This window comes from Nicotiana tomentosiformis, chromosome 4, assembly GCF_000390325.3.
Source record: "Nicotiana tomentosiformis chromosome 4, ASM39032v3, whole genome shotgun sequence".
NCBI lineage: Eukaryota > Viridiplantae > Streptophyta > Magnoliopsida > Solanales > Solanaceae > Nicotiana > Nicotiana tomentosiformis.
In genome coordinates, this window is record NC_090815.1 from 91914661 (window position 1) to 91928075 (window position 13415).

The window sequence follows — 13415 nt, forward strand, 5'->3', positions numbered from 1 at the left end:
CAAGAGTTGCATTTGTCTTAGGAACACATCAAGGGAAAGATCCTCGAGGTAGCCACATATACCTCTCGAGCATGTAGGAGTTTCCAGGGAATGACGCCTGAGCGGTTTGCAGAAGTATCATTGAACGTCAGTCGTCACATATCTTCTGACTTAGAGAGGATATACCGCGATTTTGGGGGTAAGCCATAGGAATAAGCGCCTTGACTACAGTGATGTTGGTGGATTCTACTGCAGAGATCAGAGTCTTCTTTTAGTTGGCAGTCCACTTTGATTGTTCCTTTGTCGTCTTTGAGTCAGTAAGAGTCTTTTTGGTCTTTTCAGTCTAGTTGTTTTGCCTTTCATCTTAAAAAGCCTATTTGAGTCGAGTCTGGTCTTGTTTAAATATTTCTCTTTATGTAAATTTTATTTTTGAGTCTTGTATTAAAAAAAAATTAAAATCAATGAAAAAGATTTTGTTTTAGAAAAATTCAAAAATAAACCAAAAAGATTTTTGTTTTGGTAAATATAAAAAAAAGAAGGAAAAATAAATTGGTCATGTCCCTGAACTACGTAATGATCTGATTTATGTTGTGACATGATACGTAGGCAACCCCCAAAATATTCGATCAAAATATATTTCAACGACTCCAAAATGAACGATCAAAATGAGGTGAGTAAAAATGAAAAGCGAAAAAAAAAAGAAGAGAGGAGAAAATAAGAGATTTAATGAGTGATCACATTCTACCACCAGGGTATGTTCCAAATTACAGCTTCCATGCTGCCCTTGGTACCTCTAATGTGCGACCTCATACTGCACCGGTCAGGAACACCCCCCTCGTCGTGTCTGGCGTGCCGGCATATACAATCCTGCCACCACCTCCTATTATGAGGACAAACAATAAGCCACCATATCATGATTATGATGGCCAATACTACTCTCCAAATATGGATTTTAGGGTCTCGATGACGAGGCCAAATAATGAGCCACCATATCATGCTTACAATGGCCAATACTACTCTCTAAATGAGTCACCAGTCGAAACTGAAAAGGCTGCTAAGACGGGTGAGCCAGATGAGATGGCTAGAAAAATGAAAAGTCTCGAGCAGAACATATAAGGACTAGGTGGTCACAAAAGTATTTCATTCAGTGACCTGTGCATGTTCTCTCATATCCATTTGCCACCAGGGTTTAAGACTCTAAAAATTTAGAAATATGATGGACATGATGACAATATCGCTCACTTGAAAAGGTATTGCAACTAGTTGAGGGGTGTAGGCGGAAAAGAAGAATTGTTGATTGCTTATTTTGGTGATAGTATGGTGGGGGTAGCCTCTAAATGGTTCATTGACCAAGATATCTCCCACTGGAATATTTGGGACGACATGGCCCAGGCCTTCGTCAAACAATTTCAGTACAACATTGATATTGCGCCAGATCGCAATTCCCCTGTCCAATATGAAGAAAAAGCTGACTGAAAGCTTTAGGGAGTATGCCATCAAATGGAGGGAGCAAACTGCTAGAGTTAAGCCACCCATAGATAACCACGAGTTGATCACTATTTTTCTAGAGGCTCAAGATTCTGAGTATTTCCAAAATATAATGTCCGCAATGGGTAGACCTTTTGCAGAAGCGATCAAGATAGGAGAAATGATCGAAAATGGCCTCAAGATTGGCAGAATTGTAAGTCAAACTGCCCTCAAAGCTACCACCCAAGAAATCCAAAATGGGTCGGGAAGTTTTGCAAATAGAAAGAATAGAGATGAAGGGTCTATGATGACTTCGGGGTCCAGAGAAGTTCCAAGAGGGGTTTTGCACCCTTATATGCAAGTTTAACAGGGGCAGTCCATCTACCCTCAACATTATTAGCTCTCGCCAATTACTCAATACTCTATGGGCCCACCACAGTACACAGTGTTTAATGCCCAGCCTTATGCTCGGCCTCCCATTTAACAGGTACGAGCACTAGCTCCAAGGATCCCCGACCTCAACAGCAAAAGTTTTGGGCACCCTACAATACTCGTCCCAGGAAGGATTATGGTTGAGAGTAGAGGCCGGTGGAAAACTTCACTCCATTGGCTGAATCATACTCTAGTCTTTTCCAAAAGTTGAAACAGATAAGCGTGATCGGACCAATCACTCCCCACCATATGCATCCCAATTCACATGGATTTCACACAAATGCTAGATGTGAATATCATTCAGGTGCCTCGGGGCATAGCACCGATGATTGCTGGACTCTGAAAAGATCCATTAAAGAATCATCACTGAAAAGTTGATTGTGGTGAAAAATAGCAAGGATCCTCCTAATGTGACAAACAACCCGTTGCCAGCACACAATGATGTTCATTTTGTGGGAAAGACTAGCCAAGATCAGGAATACAAGCCGGTTGTTCAACAGAAATGATAGTGGGAACAATTCAAGAAGGAACAAGACTGGAAGAAAGTCCAAGCTGAGATGTGTCGTTGATTGTGAAAGGCGCTCAGAGCTCTGAGAATGAAACTTTATTTGTTCCAAAACTCTCTTGGTTGGAAGTCCGCTCCAATGTTCCAAGACCAAGGTTGTATGTCCTTGGAGGCCACCTCATCAAGAAGATCTGTCCAAAATCAAGAAGATCTGAACGTGAGAGAAATTCTCTATATCAAAGTCAGAAGAGTCAAAAAAGGAAAGTTTCGATATATATTTTAGAATTTCTAGAAGCAAGTTTTGGGAAGGAAAGTCTGGATGCATGGAACAACGACAAAGAAAGAGAAGAGAACTGCTTAAAAAGAAAACTAAAATTTGTCCTAGATTGATTGCATTGAAGAAGAAGCTAGGCGTATGAAATAAATATATGGATTGATGTCCATGATACGTACTCTAGCCATAATCTTCAGACAAGAAAAGTCTATATGGAATTAAGATATTGATTTACTACACAACCAAGGGAGAAAATATTTTCTATATTGAAGATCTACTACCTTATGAGAGGAGGATTGGACAGAAGATTGGCACTCCTCTAAAAAGGGAAAAAGTTTGAAGTGGAAAGAAGATTGGTACTACACTCAAAAAGGAAAAGAATAAAAAAGGAGATTCAAGAAAGATGGTTCGATGCTTAATAAGGAAAAGTACTAAAAGGAGGCTTAGTACTGCTATTAAGGAGGAATATGATCTAGAAAATTTTTTGCTATACAACTGGATGCCTTAATATAAGGAAGTGTACAAGACTTATGGAAAGTCAATCAAAAGATTTAAATATGCGCACAAAAAAGGATATGCAACATTGAGTGTCAATTTCAAAGAGTGGAATAACTAGTCAAAGTCTAGAGATTAAGGAAGGAAAGCATTAATTATGGGAAGATAATCAAAAAGGAAAATGACTCAACATTAGAAGATAATAGGCTAACTCACACAATTTGTGGAAAGAATATATGAAAGAAGATTCCTCAAAATTTCTTAAAAAGGAAAAGTTATTTTCGACACAAGGTATGAAAATAATCTTCCTGTGAGAATATAGCAGCAACTACAAAGAATTCAAGGAAGAGAGTGTCAAGAAATCAAGGAGATTTATATCTCAGAGAAGTACCATATGGAGCAACGGTCAGAGATTCAAGAATACAATAAAAGGAGCTTTTTGATAATGAAGAATGTACCAGCTTCGCAGACAACTTTTCTACTCTTTCTATACCTTAGTCAAGTACTGTATTCTTAAATATGATAGATATAATACATCATATCTTCTTGTTTATCCATACCTTTCTTGTATTTTATCTTTGAGTATATTAGAGAGAAGAGAGGAGAGAAGAGAGAGATTTGGATGCTAAGTTGCAGCCTGTTTTTCTTATTGATAATTGAAAGGCTTATTTAAAGATTACAAAAGTGACTCTTACCGTTCATGAACGACCTTTACTGTTCATGAGACTGACTCTTACTATTCATGAACGACCTTTACTGTTCATGAGACTGACTCTTACTATTCATGAACGACATTTACTGTTCATGAGACTGACTCTTACTTTTGTAAAGTAAAGAACTATTTACTTTATGACTCTTTTACAAAAAATAAAATAACATTAAAGAAAAGAAAAGAAAAGAAAAGAATCTAATAATTCTTTTACTTTATCTTGTCTGCCATAGCTTTTGTCGTCTTTTGTCGTCTTCTTCTTCAGTAATCTTCTTCTCGATTATTCCAGTTGTACGTCTGGAACAATGTTATCTTCTCCTTTGCATTTTGAGCATATATGGTCTGGATATTTGTGACTGATTAGTTTGCAATATCTTGTTAATAATTCTGGAGAAATAAAATTCGTTCTTATAGCTCTTGTGGTTGTAGGTTGTTCTGGCTTCAAAAGACTTAAGACCCATTGTCTTAATTCTTCCATATCTGCTTCTCGTATCTCTCTGCAATTTGAATATATCATTGTTTGTTCTCTTGAATAATAACTCCAAATAGCATTCTGATTTAGGTAGTTGTTTGCTAGCTCATTTAGTATAGTGGATATTCCAATAATCCTTTTATTTGCATAAAAGTCTGGAATATTTATTTTTTCTATTTCTTCTTGTTCTTCTATTTTTTCTGGTACGAGCATTTCCCTTGTAAGTCCGATCTTGATAACTTGTATGATAGGCTTTATCTCTTCATATAGTATCTCTGCTGTAGCTGAATAAAATCGTATATAGAATAATGTTCCTTTAGTTATCCTTTTGTACTGCGTAAATGCTCTGTGTAATTCTGATATGGTGGCTATCTCCTGTCCTGTTTGTGTATATACGGTATCTAGTAATCCGTAATTATAACAAGTGGCTACTAGTTTTGCATTTGTATTTGATAGGGCTATTAGTTTATTGTATCCTGTTAGATAATGGGTAATATAATTCATTTGGATAATATAATTTTATACTAATCCCGGGCCTGGACCGGCCCACTTGCCAGCCTTACTTCTAAGCTATTTATACACGAAATGTCAGTTGTATATGAAGACATCCAATCTTTTGTAGATTAGGAGTACTATTTGAGCATTATCTTCTTGGAAACATTAAATGAATAGACGTTTTGAGTTGCTTTTCATAGATTGACAAGTTGAAGCTTTTTCATTGGAAATGATTGTCACATAACTCAACAGATACAAAATTGACCCAAGAACAATAAAGGTAAATAAATCTAGTCAAATAAATAATATTATATGGTTATTAAGCTACTCTTTAAGTAAATTTTCTAATTGGAGGCGCTCTTTCATAAAATAATTTTTTTTTTCAATTTTATTCTAGAATAAACATTTGAAAAAACTAAACTAAAACCGAACTTATTTGTCTATTTGTCAATGAAAGACTTAACTGAATTAACCAAAAACTAACCGAACTGGCCTATCCTTTTTATTCAAACTTTGTGGCTAGTGGTAGGTATACTATACACGTAAATAGTTGCATCCGCAACCTTCGAATTCTGAAACCCCTATGGTATCACCTATCTTAAAAATGGCATAATTTACTGATCACTTATGGCCAAAGGATCCACCTTTACCTCATCACTTCTCCACATATGTCTTCCCAAATCGAAGCCCCTGAAATTCTCCCCATCTATCTCAACATCATTTACCCTTAATAATCTGATCCGAGGAGAATTTTCAAAAAGTTTCAAGTACTTCATGCTCTCCGGAACTTCTTGAACAGCCTCACCTTCTACATCTGTCTCACAAACAATTGTCACTTATTTTACCTTTCGAATCTTAAGGAAGTTTCATCTTCACCATCAGACATACACCTCAAGAAATCAAATATTATGTAGGGGTGTTGTTTGCGACCAGACTTGCATGTAAATCTCGATCAAAGACTCTCTGAGTATATTCTGCATATATCCAGCAAGTAGAGCTCCTTGTAAGCAGGGGCGGCCCTTCCATAAAGCAAGTAATAGGAGTAGGACATACCTTGTCGATTTCTCCCATTGCCATGAAACATAAGTTCTGCATTCTTTCGTGATCGTTTTCTTCTTCAGATTCATCCTCGTCGCTCCAAGATTTGTGATTCTTTTTTTTGAGATCACAATCCATAATAGCATTAAAGCATACCTCGTCAGTTTCTCCTCTTTCCTTGAGACATATGTTTGTCATTTCTTCTTGATCATCCTCGTCGCTCCAAGTGGCGATTCTATGATTCTTCTTCTTGAAGTTAGGACATTTTAATTTCATACGTCCAGGTTTACCACATTCGTAGCAGCATACATTCTCTTGTTGTTGAACCTCATTCTTGTGGTTCTTTTGATGATTCTAGATGGATTCAGATTTTCTATTTTGCTTCTTTCTACTCTTCTTTTTTTCGGTCCTGGGTATCACGACCAAGTTTTCTCGATCTTTACCATTTTCAGATTCTTTAAGAGTTGACTTGGATTCAATTTCCTTAACTTTGATGGCGTCCCCATGGATATTTTTCAATTTGTCCCATATAACTTTAGCAGTCTCACATGTGGATATTTTCTTATATTTTTCTTCACTGATCGCACAATAGAGCATGTTGATTGTTCTAGCGTTTGTTTGCATAATATCCAATTGTTATTTTGTGTAGTCAAATATGGATGACCCTTTTACAAGCTTCTTTCCATTACTGTTGTTCGGAATAGGCCTTGGTCCATTCTAAATAACTAGTCAGGCTCGATAATCCATTGATTGAACATAAGCCTTCATTCTTTTTTTCCAATGGCTATAATATTGACTATTGAAGTACGGTGGCCTTCTTGTTGAGTAACCCTCTTGAAAGTACGATTCCAGTAATTTGATGACCTGCCATGGATCTTTCCTCACTAGCTGTTAAGCAAAAATAAAAATATGAGACTTTCTTTGATACCAATTGAAAGTACAAGGGAGGAGGGGGGAGGGTGAATTGTAGCCTTTTAAAATTTCTAGTCGACTACTCTTCAGACCTAGTCGACTAATGCGGAGACATCCGACACCAAAACTGTTAGTACTTCAACTTAAACAAGTATTACTCACAACAAACAATAAAGTTGTATAATAAAATATGAGAGCAATAAAATAAATGACACCAGAAATTTTATACCGGTTAAGAACCAATGTGGTATCCTAATCCAGTCTCTTTGGGTTGCAAGGATGTTATCTCTTGAGCTTTTTGTACTATGGGTTAAGTACAACTTGTGTGATTTTCAACGTTCACCACCAACGTTTACAGGGTTAGTTTTTACTCGCTCACCAACAACGGATAAGAGTTGGTTTTCACCCGCTCACCAACAACGACACTTTAATTTTCACTCGCTCACCAAAGAAACGAACAATGACACAACCTATAAGTATTTTTCCATTGCAGGCCAAACGGTCGCAACGGCTATTTTTTTTTAATCCCAAACTTTTTATAATTACACTTTTCCCCTATTTTCAACTATAAATACCCCATCATTATTTCATTTTTTCTTACAAAATCATCAATTTATCACAATCTCTCTCTAATTTACTTCTATAATTGCTACTATTGCTTACTTTATTATTACAATTTGTGAAACAATTGTGAAGTTGGTGAATTGAAGTCTTCAACGATAATCAATTTCCAACAACCTCCTGTTAGTGCTCCTACTTTTTCTAGACAACCTTCTAAACGGGCAGAAACATCTCTTGTTTGGTAATTTTTTACTCAACTAAGAGAAAAAATAAGGTTAAATGTAAAACTTGTGGAAAAGAGTTAGTTTTTCAATATGTTGGAAGTCGGGGGGACGAAAAGTTTGACTAGACACATATTGCTACACCCTCAAGATAAAGCTAGATATTTTCATATGAAAGCTTTGGCTGAGGGGACAAGTGCACCTAGTCAGGCTGATCTTAGTACCGGGTCAAATCAATTTCAACCGGGAATTAACACTGTTACCGGTGGCATTTTATATTATGATCCAAAAAAAGACCGGGAAGAATTGGCAAAAATGGTTACTGTTATGTGCTTACCCTATAATTTTCCTTATAACCCCCACTTTGTGCATTATATTAGAAAAGTTTATAATCCTACTTATAAAGGTCTTCCTCGCACAACCGTAAAGAGTGATATTTATAAATATAAACATGAATATGAATAATATTTGCGCTATTTATTTACTCATATAAATTGTCGTCTTGCTATTACAACTGATATTAGTAGAAGTGGTAATGACTGTGATTACCTTTTAGTATAGTATAGAAGATATACATGTATATATAGTATATCTTAAGATGTATACTATCGAATATGGCTTATATACTATGTATATATAGTATAGTATAGTATAGTATATATATACTATATATACAACTTAAGATATATAAGCTATATTCGATATACATATACATATATATCTATACTATAGTCTATACTATATATACATCTCATACTATATATAAGCTACATACATATATATATATATATATATATATACATATATATATATAAGCATATATATATATACTATACTATACTATATATACATCTTAAGATATACTATATATACATAGTATACTAGATATATATATAGTATAGTATAGTAGATATACATGTATATATAGTATATCTTAAGATGTATATATAGTATATAAATCGAATATAGCTTATATATAGTAAGATGTATATATATTATAGTATAGTATAGTATATACTATATATACAACTTAAGATATATATATATATATATATATATATATATATCTTATATATCTTATGAGATGTATATATAGTATATAAATCGAATATAGCTTATATATCTTAAGATGTATATATAGTATAGCATAGTATATATATAAGCTTATATATATATGTATAACAAGTATATCGAATATACTATGTATATATAGTATAGTGTGTGTGTGTATATATATATATATATATATATATATATATATATATATATATATCTTAAGATGTATATATATACTATAATATATATACATAGTTTATAAGTCATATTCGATAGTATACATCTTAAGATATACTATATATACATCTTACTCTATATATATATATATATAGCTTATATATCTTAAGATGTATATATATATATATATAAGCTTAAGTATATACTATACTATATATTCGATATATTCAATATATATACATATCTTAAGATGTATATATAGTAAATCGAATATAGTTTATATATCTTTATTACCATTTTTTTTCTCTAACTTCTATTAAAAAAAATTAAAATAGAAAGTATCTGTTGGGCCCGCTTAGGCCCGTTTATGCCTACTTAGGCCCGGGACCGGCCCACTTAACCCGGGACCCACTTAGGCCCGTCTGGTTGCAGGTACCTAAGGAACAATATAAAAGTAACAAGAATTTGAACTAGAAAGAGAGCTTGCTTTTTGTTAGCTATGTGTGCAGTAACATTGCAGTTGATGGACTGCCTTGCTCAACGGTCACTTCATTTCTTGCCAAGGTTGGACAAAAATGCTTCTTCAGTCCTTTGGATTTTCAAACTATTTTGGCATTCATATTCATATCACCTACAACAATAGAAAGGTATGAACAAAAATCTCTCCTTGCAAACTGGTAACATAGAAAGTAGCATAACATCGCCAAAGCTAACTTACAAGGCATAAAACATATAGATCTACTTTTCTGCAATTACACAACTACTTATCCATATATTTTCTGATAAAATATATTGTTAAATAAAGGAAAGCTAATCCAGATTCCACCCTTCTGAAAAAGTCTGCTTATATGATAAAAATATAACCAACATCTCATAATGGACGATCCACCAGCTCCCTGCATACTAGCTAACTTACAAAGACACCAATAAAGCCAAGCCAAGCAAGAATCGCACGTTAAAACAGACTGCTCAGATAATTCAGTATCACTTCAAAAAGAAACAGGCCACTGTGACATAAAATGAAGCATTCATTTGAATGAATTTAACTAAAGATGATTTCTTAAGTTCTCACCAAATTAGAAACACTTCCTGTGGACAATAGAGGGACCAATTTCATCATACTCGGCCTTTGTTATCCACATCTGCATGGGACATAGATATAAATGATGTATCACTTGAGCTTAAAAGAGTTAACAAGAAGACGATCATAGCTAGAACCAATTATTTGAGACTTAGACTTAAATAGGTTGGTTTAATTGATAAGTCAAATAAAGCAAAGAGAAACTAACTTTTTTGAAAGTACTGAGGGAAGCTAGAATTGATCCTCCTATCCAAGCGCTGTACTTCCTCTCAGGTGGTGCAACCACCTCAATCTTCGTGCTGCTTGGAGCAAGAGAAGTGATTTCTTTGCTAATACGTTGTGCTACGCCAGGAAACATAGTTGAGCCACCACTAAGCACAATGTTTGAAAATAAATCTTTCCTAATATCAATATCGCATCTCATGATTGAATTGTAGATTTTTTCATGAATTCCTGTTGCTTCCATTTCAATCAACGATGGTTGGAAGAGGACTTCAGGGCAACGGAATCTTGCTGCACCAATATTAATGACTTGTCTATCAGGAAGCTCATAGCCCTTCTCAACTGATTTTGAGCTTTTTTTTGCCTTTTCAATCTCTTGTTCAAAATCCAGTGCAACATAAGCAATCGTCTTCTTCATATGAGAACTATCAATGAAACTTGATTTAAATGGAAAACCACTCTCCGAGAGAATCTTCCATAGATACTCTGTAAGATGACGGCCACCAAGATTTAACCGCGAGATAGCATGCGGAAGTGCATGTCCCTCATATATTGGGACAGTTTGGCTTATACTAGTACCAGAGTTAAGAACAATACCTTGTCAGAGAACAACAAATAAATTAGTGACTGACTAAGACAGTAGTGAACCAGCATATGCTGGTATTCCATCTGCTGCTTACCAGTAATACGACCATTAGCATATAGAGAAAGAAGAGCCTGGATTGCGACATACATGGCTGGCACATTGAATGTCTCAAAAATGATTTGAGTCATTTTCTCTCGGTTAACCTTGGGGTTACGTGGTGCCTCAGTCAGAAGAACGGGATGCTCCTCAGGAGCAATACGGAGCACATTGTAAAATGTATGGTGCCAGATTTGCTCCATATCATCCCAGCCCCTTACGATACCATGTTCAATGGGATATTTCAGAGTCAATATACCTCTTTTAAAGTGAGCTTCATCACCAACATAGACATCTTTGTGTCCCATTCCAACCATGACGCCAGTGTGACGAGGACGACCAACTATAGTTTTGAAAACAGCCTTTGGAGAATCATCCCCAGCAAAGCCGGCCTAAAGAAACAAACGACGCACTTTTGATTCATTAGTAGGTCAGATAGAGGGCAATACAGTAAACACCATGCATGGAGCTGAAATTGCAAGCGGTTTGTTCTAACTAACCATGCACCGTCCAGTTGCGTTGTAGATAACAAGCGGTTGATCGTCCTTCCAATGAGCCATCTTGTAAGAGACTTCAAATACTTGTTCTGTAAGTATAACTTAGGTGAGACGGACATGTAAAAATACAGAGTCAAAGTGAAAATTGTTCGCAAAAGCACCTCAGTCTGTGAGGAATTTCTTCCTTAATATATAGTTTGATTCTCCTTTTTATCTCCTTTCAAGCTCAAGGTCATGAGATAGATTTTCCAATTTCTAGTATAAACCACCAGCTATGAGCACATGAACCTCCTCTCTGACTCTCTATCTTTAAAGGCAGAGGAAACAACGAGAGCAAATGAAAGAGCAATTTGAAGATATCTCATCATGCAATTAAGAAGCCCATCATATGGATTTTCAGAAATACTAATTCTCCTTCCTGCCAATGAAAAAAAGAAAAGCAAAATGCTGAAATTTAGCTAGTAGTACTTCCCAAAATAACATGTCCCATCTCTATACCAAGATATGTTAAAACACTTTTTTCCATGATACAAAGTTGGCTGCACAAATACTTAGAACCTGAAGAAAATTCACATTCATAAAGAATGGTGATGAACCTAAGACACAAAATATTAGGCTCATAGTCGCACTATATGTAACGAATGTAACGATGGCTTCCCACTAAAATGTAACGAATAATTCACCTAGCAATCAATAGTCCCATCGGTCTTTGACTTAATCTTTTATAATCACTTACAAATTGGTATACAAATTTCTAAGTAAAAATTTAACATGTGAAGACAATGTGGGTAATCTGAACAAAATTATGTTAGTGAAGACACTCATATTCCTTCATTTCGTAAGCTTGTGTCATGAAACAATCAATAGCACATTCTTATTTTTTTTAACCAATTTATGATACAGATAAATTCTATCGACCAAACCATGTAACGACATTTAACAATTGGTTCAGAACCACATGAAATCATCATATATACAAATTACAATGTGTCAAACTGAATCTAAAATCAAGACTCAGAAACCCAAAATTTAGTGAACTGCTCGTTTAGCAACCAATACCAATGCACATAAATACATGTGAATCAGAACTCAGAAGAAAATCAAATTCGAGAACGAGTTTAAGACTGAATATGATCGATCATCAAACGGAATTGAAGCTTACTTTTATGGATACGAACCCATTGCTTTGCTAGTTCAGTAACGAATTAGAAAACGTTGGAAAAATTATCCTGCCTTTACAGAAAATCAATGGTATATTTTTCTCGGTATCAAAAAAATGACCTTACATTTTCCATATATTTAGGAGAAAGAAGCTAGAATCCAAACACTCCTATGCTATTGACGCGTGTAAATGTAAATAAAAACTGAACTTTTCAATAAATCAGTATTGCTCTTGGGCTTTTGTTTTTCTTTTTATGGTTTACTTCTTTACCTTTTGAATGACAAACCAAATCTTTTATTTATGCTCCTTTATGTTTCCCTGTCAAAGAATATATTGCTTTTATTATTCTACCTCCATATTACACTTTTTAAATTTTGATCGTAAATTCGAAAATACTTCTTTAAATATTTTAAAATAGAATTAATATATTTGAAAACTATATAAAAAATAATATAAATTACAGTCAAAGAAAAACCTATTTACCTCTCAAAATCAAAACTACATCACATAAATTGGGACATAAAAAATAATACTAATTACTAGTTGTTTATTTTTCATTTACATGTTTTGATCATGGATATGAAGGATCGGTTTTATGATATATACCTCTAGTTAATACTTGAGGAGTTTTACAAATTTCACCCTCCCATTTTTAATTCTCGAAAAAGAACTCTACCAACGCATTAAAATGAAGAGCAAGTAGGAAAAGAATTGGAGAATTTGGTTAAAAGACAACATTGCCCGTCTTTTAAAAAAGTTAAAGTTGAGATTTCTACATTATAGGTTACTTATCGTAATGACCTAACCGGTCATTTTGGCTTTTAAAATCCCGTTTCCCTAAATAAAACTCTTTATATGTGCTTTTATTAATTTATGACTTGCGGGGATGGTTGGTTCGGGATTTGGAAGTGTTCGGGTTGAAATCAGAACACTTGATTTCTTAATTTGGTTTTAAAAGCCCAAGTTTGACTTCGGTCA

The 13415-nt window shown here is 34.6% G+C and overlaps 1 protein-coding gene across 3 annotated transcripts in view; it reads right to left on the bottom strand.

Moving 5' to 3' along the window:
• Window positions 1-9069: 9069 nt before the first annotated feature.
• The window catches only part of LOC104101586 (actin-7-like), a 177144-nt gene continuing 172798 nt past the window's right edge, over window positions 9070-13415 (bottom strand). For 2 of the 3 annotated variants that reach the window (XM_070200002.1, XM_070200001.1), the window contains exons 2-5: window positions 10777-11170; window positions 10083-10693; window positions 9866-9935; window positions 9070-9424 (exon numbers count right to left, since the gene is read on the bottom strand). In XM_070200002.1, the coding sequence (XP_070056103.1) occupies window positions 9870-9935; window positions 10083-10693; window positions 10777-11170 (1071 nt within the window). In that variant the 3' untranslated portion in view covers window positions 9070-9424; window positions 9866-9869. Of the gene's footprint in view, window positions 9425-9865; window positions 9936-10082; window positions 10694-10776; window positions 11171-11278; window positions 11365-11436; window positions 11694-12437; window positions 12527-13415 lie in introns of those variants that run through there. The other variant, XM_009609068.3, reaches the window with a different exon arrangement.